At 44.7% G+C, this 22,595-nt stretch overlaps 3 protein-coding genes across 3 annotated transcripts; 2 read left to right on the top strand and 1 right to left on the bottom strand.

Moving 5' to 3' along the window:
- Window positions 1-1,201: 1,201 nt before the first annotated feature.
- LOC308147689 (protein-tyrosine kinase 2-beta-like) lies at window positions 1,202-10,569 on the top strand (the record flags this gene model as incomplete). The annotated part of the gene is made up of 27 exons (XM_080519985.1): window positions 1,202-1,405; window positions 1,643-1,821; window positions 1,894-1,981; window positions 2,061-2,140; window positions 2,218-2,280; window positions 2,583-2,637; window positions 2,725-2,865; window positions 2,965-3,036; window positions 3,141-3,242; window positions 3,704-3,821; window positions 3,920-3,959; window positions 4,254-4,410; window positions 4,500-4,581; window positions 5,339-5,439; window positions 5,571-5,686; window positions 5,792-5,892; window positions 5,975-6,064; window positions 6,403-6,607; window positions 6,782-6,884; window positions 7,059-7,106; window positions 8,157-8,276; window positions 8,534-8,566; window positions 8,775-8,799; window positions 9,075-9,115; window positions 9,207-9,341; window positions 9,903-9,983; window positions 10,102-10,569. The coding sequence occupies 27 exons, from the start codon at window positions 1,202-1,204 to the stop codon at window positions 10,333-10,335; spliced, it is 2,814 nt and encodes a 937-aa protein (XP_080376111.1). The 3' UTR covers window positions 10,336-10,569.
- Window positions 10,570-11,767: 1,198 nt separating this feature from the next.
- On the top strand, window positions 11,768-19,613 carry LOC308147805 (uncharacterized protein). The gene is made up of 16 exons (XM_080520138.1): window positions 11,768-11,815; window positions 13,020-13,197; window positions 13,268-13,447; window positions 13,704-13,815; window positions 13,959-14,095; window positions 14,177-14,254; window positions 15,493-15,856; window positions 15,971-15,986; window positions 16,965-17,120; window positions 17,741-17,921; window positions 18,009-18,188; window positions 18,262-18,373; window positions 18,444-18,580; window positions 19,050-19,127; window positions 19,218-19,334; window positions 19,413-19,613. The coding sequence occupies exons 2-16, from the start codon at window positions 13,021-13,023 to the stop codon at window positions 19,563-19,565; spliced, it is 2,178 nt and encodes a 725-aa protein (XP_080376264.1). The 5' UTR covers window positions 11,768-11,815; window position 13,020; the 3' UTR covers window positions 19,566-19,613.
- A 126-nt stretch (window positions 19,614-19,739) lies between these two features.
- unc50 (unc-50 homolog (C. elegans)) lies at window positions 19,740-22,595 on the bottom strand. Its single transcript, XM_080520203.1, has 6 exons — window positions 22,515-22,595; window positions 21,051-21,322; window positions 20,821-20,941; window positions 20,567-20,706; window positions 20,373-20,480; window positions 19,740-20,274 (listed from the first exon to the last, which is right to left on the bottom strand). The coding sequence occupies exons 2-6, from the start codon at window positions 21,316-21,318 to the stop codon at window positions 20,138-20,140; spliced, it is 774 nt and encodes a 257-aa protein (XP_080376329.1). The 5' UTR covers window positions 21,319-21,322; window positions 22,515-22,595; the 3' UTR covers window positions 19,740-20,137.

The raw sequence follows: 22,595 nt of genomic DNA, 5'->3' as shown, positions 1-22,595 counted from the left end.
TAGGCACGGTATAACAGGATGTCATGAATGTCACTGAAGGATCTGCACCCTTTAATGTGTGAAGCATTTGAACACTTTCACTGACCAGTGTAACTGCTTTCTGTGCTCTTCATTGTGTTGGTCCAGCAGACTTCAATCACATAAGGTCGGAGAATAAAAAAGGTGTCTGCTGAAATACAGATTTTACGATCGGGAAAAGTGTATAACATGTAACTGATTTCATAAAGCACTATAATGTGAAAATGAAAGCGTTGGTGCTGCTTACTATCTCACACCAAGACTTTCCAAATGTGTGCCACATCCCACATACACGCTCACTCACAGAGCTTTTCGTTCCACCTCAAAGCCTGGGGAGGAAACTCGTGGGCCAGACCATGTTTCCATCAGCAGGCTCACGGTTACCACAGGGTGCACGGTCTGAACTTCAGCAAACACAAAGGAGCTTGATCTCAAGGAGTTAATCACAAACGGCACAACAGCTTCGTTCTGCTTGGTACAAACTGTACAGCCGTCCCCCGTTTGAAACGCTTCCTGAAAGATGAGGTCAAGGTAAAGTCCATATTTTCATCTCATCAAACCCTTTTGGAAGAGGAAGTGAATGTGGCGTATGCGACTTGTACACACAGTGGTGTTTCTGCGGTGTGATGCCGGACTGTGCCATTACATGTGAGGGCTGGGTGACACATTGGTTTCATCAGTGCTGTCAGTTTTTCTGTATCTGCTTTTTAACTTCCTCATTTGCCGTCAGTACATTTCCTCTTTCGCAAGCTGATGCATTCTTCGACTTCAGCACACGGCTTGGAACGCATCTGTCGGCATGTCTCTTTAAAAAGGCCCCAAAAACACAACTTTGTACACAGAACTTCATAAAAAGGGAGACTGGGTGCACCTTGTTGTCGGTGGGACCTGCTGGGGTTTGGTTTTGGAAGTGTGGAGTCTTGGAGGTTGTGCAACACGGGTGAGTGCAGAAGTGAAAACCCAAACCAATGCATGAATGTTCTTTACCTCCAGCAGGTTGTGATTGTTTTGTCTGACTTTCGTCTTTCTGCAGCTTTAAAAGTGCTCAGATGAGCTTCTGAGAGCAAGAGTGACATGGTGACGGTCATGTACACCTCAGGGCAGTAGTGTGTGTGTGTGTGTGTGTGTGTGTGTGTGTGTGTGTGTGTGTGTGTGTGTGTGTGTGTGTGTGTGTGTGTGCACGATGTCGGGGGACACCAGCACCCTGTCCTGGAGGAGCCTGTCTCCCACCTGCCAGTCAGACTCCTCGGACATGTCGCCCACGGCAACTGTCGTCAAGGGAAGCGTCTTCCCGGTGAAGATCATCAAAGTGTGTTTCCTTAGCAACAGCTCCAACCTGGGCAAGAACTTCAAGCTGGTCCGCTGTGAGGAGGGATGGACTGTCAAGGTAAGCCGAGGTTGACACTGAAGTTTTACAAAAATAATATAAAATAAAATAATCTCTATTTGTTTAATTGCAGGGTCAGTTTTCATGAACGAGTAAAGTAATTGAGAAATTACATGAAACAAAATACCAATAGTTGCAACAATTTGCTTGTGTTTCCCCTGTAAAATGCTGATATCTGTTCAAGATGACCCCCAAAATCAAGCAAAAATCACTTCTCGTTTTTTCCCCCCGCCTCAGACTGTGATTGAATTGGTGCTGGCGAGCGGCTGCGTGGGTCCAGATATAAAACACAGCCTCAGCTATGGCCTCCTCCTCAAACACCTCAAGTCCTCAGTGATCCACTGGCTGCACCCTAACCTCACTGTGTGTGAACTCACGCAGCGCTACGAGCAGCAGCACCTGGAGGCCGAGTGGAGGTCAGTGCTGTTGTTTGCGTATCAATTTATCCGATGTCCCGCACACACTGAGTGTGGTGTTTGTCCTTCCAGATATGACCTGAGAATCAGATACATCCCTTCAGACTTCATGGAGAGGTTCAAAGATGACAGAACAACCATGTTGTACTTTTACCTGCAGGTAAACCAGGAGAGTTTTTGTGTTGCGTCAGACGCTGCAACCGGTTGGAGATTCAGTATCTGCTTGTGTCTTCCTACAGGTGAGGAGTGACTACATGCTGCAGTATGCCTCGAAGGTCAGTGACGGCATGGCGCTACAGCTTGGCTGTCTGGAAATCAGGTGAGGCGCAGCTGCTCTCTCATGGAGACCCCAGTACACGTTTCCATTTAGAAACTGAACCGTGTTTGTGCACACAGGAGATTCTACAAAGACATGAATCCCAATGGACTGGAGAAAAAGTCTAATTTCGAACTGCTGGAGTAAGTCAAGGGATATTGTTTTGAAGTTGCCCGCACCATTTCTACAACCTTCATAGGATTCGATCCTGCATGCGTGAATCAATGCGTGAACTGTTAGTTTTACAGGAATTCAATGTACCTCTCCGGTCAAAAAGGCAATCACTCAAAAATTAGAAGCACTGGTCGCCCAGTTTACAATGAGTCAAGATCCAGTTTGGTTTGACCTCATTTTTCAGCAGACAAGTGAAACAGCTCGACCTGCAGGCCACGTATCTGATCAGCGATGTAACCAAGAAGAAATCTATCATTTGTCTGTCTTTCAGGAAGGACGTGGGGCTGGATTTGTTCTTTCCCAGAGACCTCATCGACAGCATGAAGGTAGAGCACTGGAGAAAGCATTTTCCACACTCGCCTGATAAAGAGGCGAAGAAACACTTGCTGATCGTCGTCGTGTTTGTGTGTCAGCCCAAGCAGCTGCGCCGCCTGATCCAGCAGACGTTCCAGGGCTACTCCACCCTGAAGCAGGACCAGTGCATAGGCAAGTTCTTCAGCACTCTCGCCCAGTGCTACAGCTACACACAGGAGAGCTTCGCCTGCCAGCTTGTGGTGAGTGTTGGACTCCTGCACAAGTTCTGCTGCTTCACTTGGGGGCTTTCTATTTTGTTCTACTTAAAGTGCATGCATGTACCTCTTGTGTCTTTTAAGCACGGCTGGAGCCTGACAATTGACTTGGTCATCGGCCCCGACGGCATCAGCCAACAAACTGAGAACTCAAAAGTGAGCTGATCGAAGTATCACAGTCCCCCCCCCCCCCCCCCCCCCCCCCCCCCCCACCAGTTTCTATTCTATCTTTATCTTTAAACCCTCTGTTTCCTCTGCAGCCCATCTGTCTGGCCACCTTTTCTCAGGTGCGCAGCATCTCTTGCTCCCCACAGACTGACGGCCGAGCGCTGCTTAATGTACACATTGAAGGAGCCAAACAGGTGAGCATTTGGAGATTTAGAAGAGAAATCCCCGAATAAAAGATAAAGCATTATTCAAAAGAGTTGTAGTGAAACGTGGCGAAAATGTAAGGACATTTTCTATATCATATTGTAACGATGCGGCATCATTTTGGTGAACAGTAATCTCTCTTAGGGTCTGAAATCTGTCCAGTGTTTGATAAATGTTGCTTAGAAACTAGTTAATAGCACACAGGTTCATGCTTCCTTCTCAAAAAACATCCACTTTGTCGTTAGGTCTAATTTCGATATGTACGTTTCTGTCATTTCTAATCTTTATATGTGTTGTTGCTCTTCTGGGGTGGAAAAAAAAATGAGAAGTGTGTCAATCTGAAACTCACAAAGGCACTTTGTTGAGTGAAGGAACGTGAAACAAACCATCCCTGAGTTGTTGAGCTTTATTCTCTCAAAGCTTGATTTTGTTCTTGCATTTGTCCGTCCAGCCGCTCTCAGTGAACACGTCCTCCCTGGCTATCGCAGAAAACATGGCCGACCTGATTGACGGCTACTGTCGACTGGAATGCCGAGCTGAGACTTCACTCATTATCCGGCCAACTAAAGGTACGACTGATGACACATCAGAGTGGAATCAAGTGTAAAGAAATATGAGGTATTTGTCAGGTAATGTTAAAACACAACACAACATCTGACTCTTTTAGGCAGAGAACCAAGACTCAAACTTCCTGACATCCCAAAACGGTGAGCGTGAAGAGTCACACTGAGTTCCTGAAGGGTTGTTAAACATCAAACTCATTTTAAAGAAGATTTTCTCTTTCAGTCATGGTCCCAGTTTTCATGGGAGAAGTTCAAGTGAGTATAATCACACAAACGTTAGTTTGGGACTTTTTGGCTTCTTTGATTATTCAGATTAATAACAGCTCATACATGTGATGCAAAGCCCATGCCTGTAAACCCATATTTCTTTATTTTGCATCAGGTTCTGATATTTACATCGAGATCCCAGAATACCCTCCAGACTGTGACGGTGAGAAGCAGTGCTTGGTTTGCCTGGTCGGGGAAATGTGACTTTCTCATTCCATCCATTTGTGTTTCAGAGAAACACATGATCGGCAGAGACGACATTGTTGTGGGTCGCATCTTGGGGGAGGGATTCTTTGGAGAGGTTCATGACGGGGTTTACAAGAGCCCAGTGAGTAGCTTTTGAATCCTGTTGCTTTTGAATGAAACTTGATGCTAAATCTCCGAGGCTGCAGTGTCACGGTGAATCTGTGTTTGCAGACTGGAGAGAAGATCCGCGTGGCCATCAAAACATGCAAAGATTGCACGGCGGGTGTGAAGGACAAGTTCCTGAGTGAAGCCGGTGAGGGGGGGAATGTGGTAGCTGCAGTGATTGTTTCCTTTTTGACAACTTTCCAGTGCAGAAGTCTGTGATGTAAATGCAAATCCGGAAAATGTCCAAACAGCAGCTAAGCTTTCGTTTCAAGCAAAACAGAAATGAGGTGTTGACGAAGTGACTGCAGTTGACTTCCTGTGGCTTTGTACGACAGCTGAGGTTGGCATCAGAGTGTGAAACGGAAAGCAGTTTTCTCTTCTGTCCTATGAGCAGTCGTTATACCCAAGATCGAGAAACCAATAGATATTTAAATAGTTCATGTCACCTGTGCTGAGCTGAGGTGGCTCGGGCATCTATTTCGGATGCCCCCCGGACGCCTCCCTAGGGAGGTGTTCCGGGCATGTCCCTCCGGTAGGAGGCCTCGGGGCAGACCCAGGACACGCTGGAGGGACTATGTCTCTCGGCTGGCCTGGGAACGCCTTGGGGTGCCACCGGAAGAGCTGGAGGAAGTGTCTGGGGTGAGAGACGTCTGGGCAACTCTGCTCAGACTGCTGCCTCCGCGACCCGGCCCCGGATAAGCGGTAGTCAATGGATGGATGGATGGATGTCACCTGTTTCCTGTCTGAAATGTTGAAAGCGGCAGACTTGTCTTCTCTACTTGTAGAACTTTTAGAATGTGTATAAAAGTAGACTGGAAGTACTGAAGGTGCATTTTGTCCTGGCTAAATAATGCACAAATCACATGACAACATATGACATTATAACTGTTCGCTGTGAGTTGCAGGTTTGATGAAGGACCTTGTTCATCCCCACATCGTGCGCTTCATCGGAGTCATTGAGGTGGATCCAGTCTGGATTGTCATGGAGCTCTACGAACATGGAGAGGTGTGTTTTTGTGTCGCTATATGGAAATCGCCAATCACCTGCGATTAATATAACACAGAAACAACAATGTGGACGTAAAAAGCGGAGAAGAAGAAAAGTGCTGACCACAGCAGCTTGTGTGTCCTCGGCAGCTCGGCAGCTACCTGGTGGAGGAGCAGGACATCCTGAAAATTGTCACCCTCATCTTGTACTGTCTGCAAATCTGCAAAGCCTTGGCGTACCTGGAAGGCCTCAACCTGGTGCACAGGTATCACACCGTCCCGACGACATGTCGCTCACTCACGAAGGGCCTCCTGTTTGAGCTCACGTCTCTGTTTTTGGTGCCGTTTCTTTATCCCTCGCTTTGCGGCAGGGACATCGCTGTGAGGAACATCTTGGTAGCCAGCCATGAGTGTGTCAAGCTGGGCGACTTTGGTCTGTCTCGCTACGTCGACGAGCAGGAGTACTACAAAGGTGCCCACGTCGACTCCAAAATGTCGATCGTGGGTAAAAGCGTTTTGCTGAAGTGCTGTGGTATTCTCTCCTCTGTGTGCAGCCTCGGTCAGCCGATTGCCCATCAAATGGATGGCTCCTGAATCCATCAACTTCCGACGCTTCACTACTGCCAGTGATGTCTGGATGTTTGGTGAGCAGACGTTCACCTCATGCACTCACAAGTGTGTTTTCACCCTGTTTGAGCCCCTGGAAGCACAAGTTACGCTCAAACAGGAACAGAAACATCCGTAATCTTTTTATAATAATTTGGCAGTTAAAAATTCCACGACCCGTGAACAGCTGCAGTTTGAGGCATTAAAACCTGCTTCTGCTAGACTTCACCTGAATTACTATACATTACTGTGTTTTTATTTTATCAGTTGCACGACATGGCAAGATAGAGAAGATATTTTTGCCACTTTTTGTTTCTTGAAGCTTGTGAAGAAGGAATAGTGTGACCTCACTGGCTCTACTGTACCATTTGACAAGGTGTGTGCGTGTGGGAGATCTTCTCCATCGCCCAGCAGCCCTTCTTCTGGCTGGAGAACGGCCAGGTGATCAACCAGCTGGAGTCGGGGGTTCGACTCCACAAACCAGAGAAGTGCCCACCCGCCGTCTACTCCCTGCTCTCCAACTGCTGGGCCTACAAGCCGAACGCCCGGCCCTCCTTCAGGCAGCTGGTCTGCTCCTTCAGGTCAGGCCTCACACACCTGCAGGCTTCCCTTTGCTTCATATACACGAGGACTTCAGCATGTGATGTTATCTCTCCTTTAAAAGCCCGGATCCCTGGGTTGGGTTGTGGTTTCTGGCCTCATCCCATTAAAGGCACGCTTGCATGAATATTAACTTAAATAAATGCACTTCACAGTGAGATCCACAGGACAGAGTGTGAGCACGAGGTGGATGTGAGGCGGAGCAGATCACGCTCCATCCGATCAATACCTGATCCCACCCAGGAGCCTCCACCCAAGGTACGACAGTCACACTCCAAATAGCCGAGTCGAGATTCAAGCCTGAAAGATCACATCCTCTAGAATTATCCCAATGTTAAATATTCAAAAGGTTATTTTTCACTGCAAATAGGATTATTAGCAGTCAGTCTTTGAAATGTTGGACTGTGTTTGATTGTGACTGTTTTTCTTCAGCCATCCAGAATACAAGGAAACACCCTTCCTCGCACCATGCACACACAGGTATATACACACACACACAGATGCACTTTCAAGTGCACTCACATGCATATTTCACCAGATTAAAATTGAACCGACCAATGACAAACTCACCAAATGTTGACAATGTCGTGGCGCAGCATTACTGAATCCCTCAGATGACCTTACAGCATAAAGGGGAAGCTACTGAGTTACATCAAGAAAAGCTGCTTTTTACAGCAGAGGGACAAACCTGGATGATCGAAGACCAACACAAACACAATCGAAATGACTGTTCATGTGTGTTAAGAAGCTGTTTTGGAATCCGGTGGTTCTGCACCTGATGCTGCGGTGCTTCCTACCAGAGGCTGTCCGGTCCCTGGAGACCCTCAATGCTTTGGTCATGCTGCGCTTGGCAGCCAGTCGGTTCCTCCACTGCCCTCACCACTGAGGCTTTACAGCCTGTCGCTGGTCAGAACGTTCTCATTGGTCCTCGATAGACTGTGAGGAAGATGTGAGTGGAGAAATGAGCTCCTCTCATCCAGGAAGTGCAGACGGTATTGTTGTCTCCAGTCCAGAACCTCTGTGTTGTGTGATGAGGTGAGACCGTCTGGGACTTCTGGTTGTTTTCAAAGCTGCCGTAGGAGTCGTGGGTCATCAGGGTGAATAGGAGTGGGCTCAGAACACAGCCCTGAGGAGTGCCAGTGTTGAAGCCAGGGGTGGAAGCAGTCATTTATTTCCCCTGGTGTAAGAGGCTCAGGTGGACATTAGAGGAAATGCCGTCCTCTATGGAGCAATTAGGCCGATAAGCAAACTGGAAAAGGTTGAATGAAGGGCAGCTGGGAAGTGACGTGTTCTCGAAGCACTTTGTCATGATGTCATCAGTGCTACAGGCCAATCGACATTAACACTGGTGACGGGGGGTTTATTGTGGGTACTGTCTGGATCGGAGCAGATTTGAGACATGATGGGAAGATGGCCATGTACCTCAGCAATCTGATCAGCGCACTCTCTCAGGACAGGCCCTTGACATGACTGTGATTGGCCCACACTGTGATGTTTCTGGTCACACATACTCGCCGTCTCTGTATGTAGGCGACGGACAAGGACAGCAGGCCGGTTTGGGAGAAAGAGAGGGTGGAGGACACTTTACAGAGGCAACGAAGAGAAATGCTGAAGGATCGGGAGTGGCTGGAGCAGGAAGAGAGGCAACTGGTGAGGGATCACATGCAGACGCACACACTTCTGTCGCAACATGACGCAGGAGAGAGCGACCAGCGGGAGATTTATAGCAGGCTTTAATAAGGGTTGTTTTCAACATTGTATGTGTGTATGTGTGTGTGTGTGTGTGTGTGTGTGTGTGTGTGTGTGTGTGTGTGTGTGTGTGTGTGTGTGTGTGTGTGTGTGTGTGTGTGTGTGTGTGTGTGTGTGTGTGTGTGTGTGTGTGTGTGTGTGTGTGTGTGTGTCTGCAGGATCCTGTAGTGCGAGTGGATTCACACATGAAGGTAAACTCATAGAAATACTTGTCGTATATGGAACATGATGGTGTTATAATGCAAGTGTGCTACAAGAGTTACCTTGTAAATGCATCACTGCAGGTCAGAAACAAAGTTCTGTGTTTGAACAGCTCACATGACTATAGAAAAAGAACTGCTGGAATGTGATAAAGTCCTAAAAATGTTTTACATCTCTCTTTGTTTTGCTCATTTGCAGCCTCCTGAAAAAAACCCTGAACTTGGTGAGTCCAGTTTTAACAGGTCTATTCCTCGTTGACTGTGTTCGAATTTCTTCAAATATGGATAAAGACAGAAGTAGAACCATGAAGCAATACTAAATTCACTTTAACACATAAGGAATAACATGGATGTACATAACACAAGGGAATAACGGAAACTCCTGAACCAGGAGTGACGCCTTGTTTTAGAGTGTATGACAGTATGAAATCTCAATGTCAGTGTGCGACAAGGTCTAAACACCAGTTCCTTACTATCGAGTTTTTTTGGTGTGTTTCAGATCCTCCTATAAAACCCCCAATGCCGCACACAGCAACGCAGGTAAAACCACTCCGACTATTTGACCAGAAGTGACTGTCAGCATTTCGGTGGTGACGTTTTCAGAGCTGGAGATGTTTGGTTATGGTTGCAGCCTCAGCTCACCGCGGAGCTGGACCGGTCAGGTGATGAGGTTTACACAGGGGTCATGGCGATGGTCAGACAGGTGGTCCAGCTGAAGAACGATGTCAGATCAATGCCCGCCTCCGAATACCCCAACGCCATCAAGGTGGGTCTCAACAAACTCAACCGATTCAATTCAATGAAATTATTCTCATTTGATTCAGCTATTTTCATGTAATTTCATTTAATAATTTGATTTAATGTAATGTAATAATTTAATCTTTTTAATAAGTTGAAAGTAGTCATGTCAGTCTGAATTGAATAAAATCTGCAATAAATTTTTCTTAGAATGATTTATTGTGATCAGTTAATTTGATTATTTTAATCTCATTTTATTTAAATAATGATTTTATATACATTGAGATACATGTATGTTTAATTTCTAGTTATAATAAATGTGATTACATTTGCTCTGGAGCAATTTCTTCAATTGGGAGTTTTTTGTGACATTTTTTTTATTCTGCATAACCAGAATGACACAGATGAATTACCCCGATTATTTCGACTCTCTCATCCATGAAGAGGTATTTAGCTGCTGAACAGCAGGGGGTGCTGATGTGGTGGAGCTGAACCATGTCACACTTTGCACCAGGGAGGACCTTTAAGGTTTTGGCACACAGCTCCTCTCACCTTTGTGTAACTCTGTCCTCTCTCCTGCTTCCACCAGGCGGTGGGGGTCGTTCTCCGCAGCCTCATTCAACATGTGGATGAGATTCTGCCCTCTCTGCACAGCTCTGTCACCACAGAGGTGGGGGGGGGGCACATGAAAGTTTTAATTCTGCCTACATGATCATTGAATGATCTAAGGGGGGGAAAAAAAGCTATTTACTGAAAAACTATTTACTGTAGATTTTAATTTCTGGCAGATCGAGGGCACGAAGAAGCTGCTGAACAAGGATTTAGGGGAGCTGATCAGCAAGATGCGACTGGCCCAGCAGAACTCGGTCACATCGCTGAAGGAAGAGTGCCAGCGCCAGATGTTGGCAGCTGCTCATACTCTCGCCCTGGACTGTAAAAACCTGCTGGATGCGGTGGACCAGGCTCGAGTCAGAGCCAACCTCGCAAAGCCCAGACGTGACTCACAGAAGGGAGAGGATTAATAGAAGAGAAGAGAATAGAAGAGAAGAGAATTGAAGAGAAGAGAATAGAAGCGAAGAGAATAGAAATAGTTTCTTCATCCCCAGAGGGGAGGGCGTGCATGAAACTTCTCTCTTCAGGACATGTGATGTGTCTTTTGTAGCATGTTGATGAAATATGTCATAATATATCTTTGGGCTCTCCTGACGAGCGATTTATGTAAAAATTTTGTTTTTTTTTGCTATAAAGGACTTTGATTATCAGAATATTTTTTACAAGGTGACCACAGCAAATACTACTTTTGTCAGGTGTTTTTTTTGTCCGCCTACAGGATGAAAGTGAAATAATAATAATAATAATAATATTAATAAAAAACAACAACCAATCTTGTCCTTCTGTGTTCTGCTTTCAGTAATTTACTTTATTCAAATAAATCTCCCATAAGGCATTTCAGGAGCACCGTTTGTTACAACACAGCACGACACTTTTGCACTAAATTTCTCTCGTATTGATTCATTTTGAATCTCGGCCTTGGAAAATCAAGTTTGAGCACTTCATTCATTCATTTCAAAAACTCAAAATCACCATCAAATTTAATGAAACCGCTGAAAATGGACTTATTGGGGTTGTGATTTGTATCATTTGTTGCAAATAAAAACATTCCACTGGAAATCATAGGAGCATTGAATGATATTTCACAGAAATCCAGTGAGAAATATTTCCTATTTAGACATATTAAACCTATAAATTATGAAATATGCATAATTTTGTTGATCCTACAATTGTACCAAAGATCGTATTGCAATTAAATGCCACATAATGGTGTTATTTTACTATTTGTACTTTAAAATGTCTCGGTTGCAAACTGAATTACCTTTCTTAAAGGCCCCAAGGTTAATATGTTCCACTCTGAAGTGTTTTGGTGAGTCTTTCATTAATTCTTAGCGCATATTTTCAAGTATAAGCATGTCGGCGTAACTGACGTCTGTAAAGGTACTTCAGGCAACCTTAAGTGAGAAAACCCAAATTGTAACCGGAGACAAAATACACTTTATGCACCAGATATCTCTACTAAAGTTGAAAACACCATAAACATTCTTCAGTAAAACTAATAGTGTCACCTGGTATTGGAGGTGTGTCATATCACTTATTTCCCACAGTGTAATTAACTTATATAATAGTTCTCATACCAAGTCGAACATTTAAGCCTGCGGGGTTTTTTTCTTTATAAAACTGGTTATAAAAGAAAAGAGATGCTGATGCCAACCAGCTCGGGCAGACCCCACCTTATTAAATTAATTCTATTGACGAGCCAACATCTTTTGTACTCTTCCATATTTTTTGCCTTAAGCAAAAAATTTAATTACTTGCCACGTCAATGAGGAGTTCCTGCTGGGTGGAGTTTCACTTCTGCATATAAGACATACCCTGTCTGAGTGCAGCCTGTCAGGTGAGTGTCAGACCTCAGCAGCAACTCCTCATCGACAAACACCAAGTCATCAGGTGAGACTCGTACAATATTCTTTATATTCAGGCTGTTTTCACTGACCCAGAGGGTTACCGAGTTTTAAAGTCAGATGTGGCCTTCATACAAGATCCTTTAAAAGACATCGCCATTCATATTTCACTGTTTTAAAAAAAATTATTTTTGGTTAAAACGTCTCTAAACTGAAAACATTTCTCATTGGATTCCTGTAAAAGTTGTAAAAGCACCACTGTGAATTGGTGCCCGGGTTATTGCTTTTGAAAAGATTTGGGCACATATTAGATAATGAGCACATTGTGTACCAACCAGGATAACTGCTGGAAAATTAACTGAAAGAAAAACTTCCTGTCTGCGTGTGGGGCGACTTAGATCTTAGAAGATATGACTGCCGTACAATTATTAGTTTGAAAGAACAGTAAAGCAGAAGTTACCAAACGTGCCTCATAAAGGGTTAGAAAAGTAGAAAAGGTTTATAAGGAAGGAAATACTGAATTGACTTTTCAAAAAAAAAGAGTCTGCTGATTTGGCACATTGTAAAAAAGAACTCTGGCTCTTGAATTTACAACTGCATTTCAAAGTTTGTAGGTTTTTTTTTGTAAAAAACAAAGATTTTTCTCTCCCTCTGACATAGAAATAGAAGTATTTTAGTTATGTCATGCTGCCTGTCGATATATGTGCAAGCTTTTCACCTTCACAGGAAATACTTTCAAAAGTATTCATTTAATTGAATTAATCCATTTGACTGATAACTGAATTGTATTAAATTACTTTTTTTTTGACATCATCTGTGTGCCTACCTTAGTGGCATGGCGCAAAGATTACTACACTAGGCGGCGTTTTTCAGCGCACAACTCGTCCTGCATCGTTGGGAGCACGGACATAAAAAGTACATCAAAATGTGCCGAATGTCCGGGAATAGGATGCTATGACTTTTGTTAACAATTTGGCAAACTGGTTCTTAGTAGATCGCAAAAAAATTTGAAAAATTTCCCATACAAAGCTGATGGGAGAGGCACCTCATGCTGCCATGGAGACGCTGAGAGATTAGAGTCGGTTACCATGGAGATGGAGAACCAAGGATGTTGGCAGCAAGAGGAAGGCAGACAGAATTTCCTCTGGAACTTTCTAGTTTATAAAGTTACCTTAGAAGAACGTAAATGTTTGTAGAATCAAAATGATCTGATCACTACATGTGAAGCTGTTTCTTCTTCTTGACTGTAGGATGAATAAGATTATCCTCGATATGGACCCGGGGGTGGACGACGCCCAGGCCATCATGGTGGCCCTGTCCATCCCAACCGTACAGATCATTGGGATCACTTGCTGCCATGGCAACGTCCCGCTGGAAAACATCCTGAAGAACACGCTCCGAATCCTGAAAGTCTGCAACAAGCTGGATGTGAGTTTCATGTCTGCAGGATTCTACCTCATGCGTGTGAACTGCCTGAGCAGCTGTCGCGCCGTTACAGATTCCAGTGTACCGAGGCTGTGGAAAACCTCTGCTCGGCCGTACAATCCATGCGAGCGACTACCACGGGAAGGACGGATTGGGAGATGAGCCAGATCCCGACGCTCCGGGTCTGGACCTGCTGCAGGGGAGGAAAGCCCCTCAGGCTCTGGTCAAGATGATTAAACAACACGCTGGAGAGGTGACGAGGAGATGCATGGGAAATTGCCTCCAATTGATGCCAAGCTGCTTTTTAAAAAACAAAAAAAAGAAAAGAAAAATAAAAAGCTCAGTATTTACTCACATTTTCAATTTATTTATTTAATTTGTTGCATTGAATGACAATTTGATTTATATTATCAGTCCTATTCTAATAAGTTGATAAATAAGCAGTTTTTCATGAGTTGAATGTAACAATATTAAGTATTGACAGCAATTCCTGTGATGTTCCTGTGCAGGTGAGCCTGGTGGCCACCGCCCCGCTCACTAACCTGGCAGTGGCAGTGCAGCTCGACCCCAACATCTCCAAGAAGCTGAAGGCTCTCTACATCATGGGCGGAAACACTCAATGTAAAGATTCCTTTTCAAACATTATGTCCATCTGCTGCATCCATCCGGTCTCCAACTTAAACTTTCTCCGTGTGTGTGTGTGTGTGTGTGTGTGTGTGTGTGTGTGTGTGTGTGTGTGTGTGTGTGTGTGTGTGTGTGTGCAGCCAGGGGCAACACCACGGTGTGCGGGGAGTTCAACTTCGTGGCTGACCCTGAGGCCGCGTACATCGTGCTGGACCGCTTCACCTGCCCCACCTACATCGCCCCCTGGGAGTTCACCTGCAAGAGCAGCCTGCCGTGGGTGAGGCTGCAACCACGAGTCCCTCCTCGCCCAAGTCTGGATATTTTCTGGACGTGACCCTCTGCTTTCCGTCCTCTCTAGTCTTTCTGTGAGGACTGGCTCAGCGCACAAACGCCCAAGGCTGCGTTCATGAACAAGATTTCTAACCTCTCCATGGAGGTAAGAGATCCTGACAGTCGCCCTCGGACGACAAGCTGCTGCAACACCGAAGAGACAGAGCAGCGGAATGTTCTCAGTGGGTTTATTGTACACACTGTTCCGACAGTCAGTACAGGAGGACACGCCTCCTCAAGGCGCTGATTACAACCTGTGGCAGCAACCAAAGCCGAAAGAAAAACAGCCAAACAACAATGTGTTGTGTAAGACATGCACTCCTCTTATTTTTGGCATCAGCAGTTAGAAGAATGTTAATGGCGAATGAACTTCCTGCTTCCACAGACATGCATGCAACTCAGTGGCAAACTTTCTGTAGCTCAGATGCCACATGAAAGCACAACTTGTTCTCAACTGGGTCAGGCAAGGCGACTTTGACCTCTTTTCTTAGTTTTTCGTGCCGCAAAAATTAAAATACATCCTGAAAATGCTCATATTACTTTAGTTTCACATAAATCCATTCTTTACAATGACATTTTTCTTCAGACTAATGTGCTTATTGGCTCTCAGGCTGCACCATTTCTTTAGTTCATTCGATGTTTTCGTAAACTCATCCTCATGATATTGACATCGATGCTCTGTCACCATTACAAATAAAGGTATTGATGGCTGAACTAGTTGCAACACAGCTGACAGCAATTAGTGGCTCGTTATCAAGCTTTCTGCAGAGCCTCATCATGCAGGTGTGTTTGAGCAGGGAAATATCTCAAACATGCAGGGCTGCGGCCCTCGGGGGACCAGGAATGGCCTGTGGCGTCATGAGCTTCTCCTTCAGGATGCTTTGCGACGCTCTCCTTTTTCGTCGCGAGAAACCTCGTGCAGGTCTCGGCGTTCATGAATGCCGTCGGCACTGCGGCTCGTCGATTGGTTGGACTTGATGTTCCTGCTTCTCAACAAGCCCAGACCTGTTTGGTTACAGTCATGGACTCGGGGCGCCGGATCGGCACGTTGGTGTCAAATTGGAATCACACTGCTTTTGCTGTTGGCTGAACTTGATCCTCTTCTGTAGGACAATTTAATTGAAAAAGAATTAATTTGGCTTGAATATTTCAATTACAATATTTCTGCTTATTTATATCTCATTGAATGAAACAAACCTGAACATCTGGACGTGACGACACATTATCAAGGCCTCTCAGTATGATGAGGATCTCTATTGAGCTTTTGAGTCGACCATCCACTGGCAGTTGGTGATTATCACAGAGTATTTACACACTCTCACTCTTGGTGCACTCTGCCCGCAGAAAGCGAAGTCAAAGGACTACAAAGAAAAGGAGACCACTGAAGGATGCGGGTTCAACCCCTGTGATGTTTACGCCCTGGTGGCGGCCGTGGATGATGCGTTCATACTGGAGAGTGAGGAGGTGAGCGTCTTAAGTTTTCACCAGTTTAAAAGAGCAAAGCGTTCAGATTCAACAGGACGGGGTGTTCCTGACGTAGGTGGCGGTGACCGTGGAGCTGGAGGGGACAAACACCCGCGGCATGATGGTGGTGGACTACATGGACGCGCTGAAGAAGAAACACAAGGCCTTCATCATGAAGAAAGTGGACTTGAAGAAGCTGAGGCAGCTGTTGAAAGCTTCTCTCAAGTAGAGGGAGTCGGTATCGGCGATGAATAGCTGCTTGGTGAAGGTGTTATTTTAAAGTGCCGATAAGGGATGAATGAGTGAAGCTAAAATAATTCCAGTAAAAACGTTCCTAGACTTTGCTTCTGTTCCACAGAGAACAGCAGCTTACTGTCTTTCTTTCTTGCAAAGCAGCACAGAAAAACAAGAATTTCCGCCTCTGCTTCAGCATAATGAAGAGAACTCGCGCATGCAGCTGCATCGAGTGATGCAGGTTTTATTGACCATCTGAGAAACCTCAAATCTTTGTGAAGTTCTATGCAAGCCTGATTTGTTACAGATGCTCTTGTTTTTCTCTTTTGGCTGAACACTGAGCAGCTGAGAACAGTCTGTACTCGAATAGATCACGTCCGGATGCTCTTCTGTTTGATTCTTGCTGCAGAGTTCGACTTCACTGCTGCTTTTCTTCAAAATAAACAAATTGCTTTTTTTTTTCTGTCCTTTCATATACATGATTGAAAATAAATTACCCACTTCTAAAAGTCTATTTGTACAGAGCTTTAAGATGTTGTGTGCTGCAAGTGTTGAAACTGATTAAAATAATGTGACAGCTAAAAATCACATCTTAAAGTGAATATAAAAATGACGTAAATCAATGAATCTAAATAGATAATACTCCTTTTTCCAACCAAAACCTCAAACAGAAACCCGAGAAAACTCGGGTGAATTTAGGATTTTCCACAATTAACATCTACACCACCAACAAAAAACAAAACAAAACAAAAAAATTCCATATTCTGGATTGAAAGAAGTTAAATAGTGTACTCACTATCAATGAAGACTTTCTCCTTTAAGGGCTGCCACATTTTCTATTAAAAGAAAAGAAAAAGACAGTAAACAAATCATTGACATGATTATTCTTCTGTTACTCCAAGTTCCAATTCTATTACTTAATCCAATGCATAATAATGTTATTGGGCTTATTAAACGCATCAAACCGACATGCTGCTTCCAAGCAAACAGTCTGTTTTCCATAAACCACAGCAGGTCCCAAGAGTTCCCATAAGTATATTTCACAATGGTGTGGAAAACATATTGACATTAAAGCCAAAGCAGTTGGGAGGAGCTATCGACTCCTATTCTTCCTCCAGCCTGTACTCTTTTCTTAAAAAAAACTTTATTTCTGAGATAACACGCCCATATGAGGGTCTGGCTTTGTGCGTCTGGCTTTTAAAAGTCTGCTCCTGGATGCTACTTCACTCTCGAGCACCAGCAGCAGCAGACGTTGGACAAAGCTCCTCCAGCAGGTGAGGATTTGGTTTTAAGTGCATGAATTTTATTTCAAAATATAATCAAACGCCGTATAGATTTTCTAATTCAGCGTGATTCACTGCACATTTAATGGAAGCTTTCTGCATGAGTTCAAAGTAGATCAACTCCTGTAATTATGCATGCTTAACATATTGTCATTACCATGAAAATTCTTGGATTGCTGAAGAAGAGGTTGTTGCAACCGTTAACAAAAGTGCAGGGAAAAGACGGCATGAGAGCAGGAAGGCATGAGAGCTGGCGGCAATGGATAGATGCAAGAGAAAAGGCTTCAGCCCAGTAAACAACTGCAGTAATAAGTGACAGGAAAAACAGCTGGGGTCTGGTGGAAAGCTGTGAGCTGCAGGGATAATGAGGAGTGAACCCAGGTGAGCTCGCTGACAGTGAAGCCTTCAGGTAATTAACCTGCTGCATTGAAAGATTTCTTTTAGACCAACCTGTGAAAAAGATTAACTGCAGGACATAAATATGGAAGATGAGAGCTCCAAGGGAACAGACGGAGAACTGCAGTGCAGGGTCACAGTCATCTCATGCATATTGAATAAAGAAGCTTCATGATGAAGTTTATAACGTGAACCTTCCTTGTGGATTCATGCAGGATGAAGAAGAAAGTGATCATCGATGTGGACACCGGAGTGGACGATGCTCAGGCCATCATGGTGGCCCTCGGTGACCCCAGGGTGGAGGTTTTGGGGATCACTTGCTGCTTCGGCAACACCCCCGTTGAGAACGTCCTAAAAAATACCCTCCGTGTCCTGAAAGTGTGCAACAGACTAGATGCGAGTTCCTCAATGTTTTTTGATTTTTTCTCCTATTGGCTGAACTCTGTGGACAGATGTTGATTTTAATGTTTGTCTGTAATCCAGATCCCAGTTTTCTGCGGCTGCTCGGAGCCCCTGCTGGCCCATAAACGCCACGCCGGAGATTACCACGGGAAGGATGGAATGGGAGACGTCCCAGATCCAGATGCTCCGGGTCTGGAGCTGCTGCAGAAGAAACGGGGTGTACCCGCCATGGTCAAGCTCATCAATCAAAATGCTGGAGAGGTGAGATGATCCTTTACTTTCACAATAGGGGCGACGAGCAAACGATGCTCAGAGGTGTTTGCTCTGTGTGCAGGTGAGCCTGGTGGCCACCGCCCCGCTCACTAACCTGGCTGTGGCAGTACAACTGGACCCCAACATCTCCAAGAAACTGAAGGCGCTCTACATCATGGGAGGAAACACCGACTGTATGTTGGGCGCTTCAAAAACTCCACAGTCCGTTTTCAGTCTGTGCCCTGAAAATAAATGTGTGTGCAGCCAGGGGCAACACCACGGTGTGTGGGGAGTTCAACTTCGTGGCTGACCCCGAGGCCGCCTTCGTCGTGCTGGACCGCTACACCTGCCCCACCTACATCGCCCCCTGGGAGTTCAGCTGCAGGAACAGCCTGCCGTGGGTGAGGCTGCAAACGTCCTCTGATGACATGCGCAACAGAACCACATCGAGTTTCCCCAAGTTCAGTGGCTTAATCTCAAACCTTATCAAACATGGCGCAAGTATACACATCCAGACTCCAAATACTGATAATTAACCATTTTATTTAAAGGCACAATAAAGATAACTTGTATATTTCCTTTTCCAGAGCTGAAGCTGACATAATTGAAACTGATTTCGATTCAGATCACCACGCATTGCAATGGTTGCAGACACTTTCTACACCAGATTGTAAAACAGCCAACCTGAAACCATTTCAAAGTGCAGCTTGATTAAACTTCTTGACAAATGGCGAAAATGTTGCAGTCACATGTTCAGCAGGCGAGGATTTGACTGTTGTTCCTTCTCAATTTAAGTCATTCTGCTCATATCTGAATGAAAAGCACAACCATCGAGTTTGTTTACCAAATTCCCACCTCTTTGCCGTCCAGTCTTTCTGTGAGAGGTGGCTGTCCCAAAACTCTGAAAAGGCCCTTTTCATGAAAAACATCACCAGCCTCTCCATGGAGGTAAGCACAGTTTCAGACTATCAGACTGGTGTTGAGCCTACAATCAAAAGCTTGGACTCGAGTGCACAGGCTTCTTTGTTCCTCATGCAGAAGGCGCAATCAGCCGACTATCAAAAGGAGATCATTGCAGGAAAAGGGTTCAACTCCTGCGACACCTACGCCATGGCGGCAGCCATCGACGACTCCTTCATTACAGAGAGCGACGAGGTGAGCCGCCTTAGCTCAGACTGTCTTTTACAAAAACAAATCGAGGCTCAGATCCACAACTTGTGCTCGTTGCGACAGGTGGCAGTGACCGTGGAGCTGGAGGGGAAGTTCACCCGAGGCATGATGGTGCTGGACTACATGGAGCTGCTGAAGAAGAAGCACAAAGCCATCGTCATGAAGACGGTGGACCTGGAGAGGCTAAAGATGATGTTCATGAATTCACTCAAGTAAAGTGAAGAAATCTGATTCATGTCCCCGAAATAAACAGATGACAACCAAGAGCAGTGTTTGTTTGTGTATGCAGCATATCGTTTTACAAGAAAAAAGAGCAACAGTGACACCAGGTGACTGAAGCCGGTTACTACAATAATAAATTCTGAACACAAACTATTTTAATAAAACCTTTTATTGAAAGTGCTCAGGAATGTACACCTCAGAAAAAAAAGGGGGGAAAGTCTGCATCCCATTCCTACCACATTCTTTTTTTTCTCCAAGCCAACCTTTACTCTGAATTTATATATTACAACCTACCAGAGTTCTATTTACAAATCATACAAAAAGAGCAACATTCACCCACTGTTCCACAAAGTCGAGTCTCTGCTGCGGCGCCACGCTGGAGCCGAGCGGGAAGTCAACAGTGAGCTGAGCGTCAGTCCGTCAGCTCGGCGAGGAGCAGCCCGCAGTCACAGCTCATCGGGAGTCAACCAGACAAAGGCTGGTTATTGGAAGCTGGAAGAGGCTGAGAAACAGATTCTGACTTGGCCTGGAATCGGCCAAGAGTCCAATGTGAGAGCAAAGCGGGCCTACTGGACCCTGTATTTGTAAAACCAGCAGAGACCTCGAGTGAAGTTCCACCCCAGTGAGATTGAGAGGACGTAGAGGAGTCCGAGGAGGGCGAAGGGGTACAGCAACACCACAGTGTTTTTCAGGAAGGGGAGAGCTGGGAGGGAGAAGAGAGACAAACATGTCCTGTAACTGTACTACAACATATGGCTATGTCAGTAAACGACAAGTAATCTTGCAGTGAAAACAACTTACCGCTGTACCCCAAGAAGGTGATGTAAAGGTAATAGCTGATGGCGATCAGCCACAAAGTGTTTCCAACAAAGTATCCCAGGAACCAGTCAGAATTTATTACCACAAGATCTGAAACACACCAGATAACCATCAAAATCCAATAAGTTCTACTGCATTTATGACAATAAAATAAAACAGAGACTCCATCTACTTACGGTTTATGAAGAAAAGCTGCAGGAAGTGCAGGATAACAAGGAGTGGGTAGAAAGCATTGAGGTGAACGTCAAACGCGTAGCCCCACTCCACGTCAAAATTTCTGCTGGGCTGTTTCAACAGATACTTGTTGGTGATCACCCTGAGAGACACAAAACCATTCAGTGTTGGCTTCAGTTCAACACTGAGTGTGCAGAGCAGGAACATACGCTTGTGTTTTATTCTTTTAAATCCACGAGGCGAACGTAAAACTCACCACATTAACGTTGATATGAGCAGACCGACTCCTATACAGTCAACAAAGACCACCCACAGCAGCAGTTTCAGGGTTTCCAGCACACCCATGTCCAACACAAGCCCAAAGCCTATTGTTGACACTGCAAAACGACGGAGGAAGTGAGGTGGTTACAAAAGAGCAGAAATCAATCATCCTTTAAGTTTGTGTACACTTCAAGCTTATTATTGTGACAATGAGGAGTTATTCACCACATAGCCAGATGCTGAGCAGGGCCAAGAAAGCGGGGTCGTCCCTGGCCCACTGGTCTTTGGTCTGTTTCCTGTAGTGGAAGTTACGGTAGACCCTCTGTGGCGATGTGAACAGGTAAAGCATCTGCCACAGGGCAAACTCAAAGTCCATCTGTCTGAAATGAAACAGCCTCCGCAAATACTTGTAGCGCTTGGCGCCCGCTGTGTGGCGTGCTGCGTCTCTGGAGCCCAGGGCACCGTTGGTGTTCGGCGAGGTGGTCGGCAGCATGATGCTGACGGTCAAATGTGAAGAAAATACACAGTTATACAATTATAAAGAAACTTGAAAAGTGCAGAGAACTTTTTCTGCGCCTCTTTCTCACTGCCAACATCCTTGGATGACATCTTTAACTGTCATAGCTCTGCTCCTGTCTGTTCCTCTCCATGGCAACAGTTGGATATCGAAGGACGTCCTCAAACTCTCATCCAATTTGTATGGGAAGTTCTTTGCAGCTATTTTTTTCAAACACGTTTATCCAAACCATGAACCAAGGTCATAGTGCACTATTCTGGAATTTTCTGCATGTTTTGAGGAGTATTTTGTGTTTGTGCTCCCATCAATGCGGGACTAGTTTCGTCCCCCCCAAACAAATGTCAGAAGAAGAAAGAGAAAATTTTACAGCCACCAAGGACAGTAATCTTTGCACCTTTACGCCATTCAAACAATCAAATCAACTTCACAACTAAACTGCAAGAATAGAGGGATTATTATGAGATTCATATTACATATATTTCATATTACAAAGAAAAACATTTTTTTCCAGGGGTTGGACCAAATGGACTATCAATGTAAAAAAAATATTTTATTGCTTATCTTAAATACTTTGCTTTAATATTTTTCATAATCTTAATCACTAAAGATTATTAATTGCCTTGTTTTCGTGTATTTTCTTTATTTCCTTGTAAAGCAATGTGAATTGCCTTGTGCCTGAATAGTGCTTTATAAATAAATTCGCTTTGCCTTCAAATCCAATATAAGACATCCTTATAGTCAACCTTGTAATCGTGACTTGTTTACATGCGGCAGATTTTTAAGTCAGCATTTATAAGATTCAATCCGTTCACATATTATAGGTCAAATAGATTTCTTATGAAGTAATTGAAATGACAACATAGAAACAAAGACTCATATTGCAAACCTCGTTGCTACAAATGAGGACACAAATCAAACGAAAAAGTCAACATACATGGTTTAGACGCACGGCATTCTGTTGTATCTCAGTTAGGGTTTGTCGATTGTAGAAAACGTTCATTTATCACGTTTCCTCGTAACTTGACGCTGTTTGTTAGCAGACGCTGTTAGCTTGTGGCTACATACTTTAGCGAGATTACAGGGCCCGTTCGGTCCTATCTCCGGTAAACAGCTGCAGTAACCGTTTAGCATTTTCCACATAAGAACATTTCTCAACTGTGGTGAACATTTACCCGTTTTTGCTGGACTCCTTCGCAGTACAGAGCAGACTGGCTCGCTTCTTTTAGCTCAGCTGTTTGCTTCCTGGACTGTCG

The sequence above is a fragment of the Blennius ocellaris genome (genome assembly GCF_963422515.1).
Source record: "Blennius ocellaris genome assembly, chromosome: 24".
NCBI classification, from domain to species: Eukaryota; Metazoa; Chordata; class Actinopteri; order Blenniiformes; family Blenniidae; genus Blennius; species Blennius ocellaris.
Note: the sequence above shows the minus strand (reverse complement) of the source record. Positions and strands in the feature narration are given on the sequence as shown.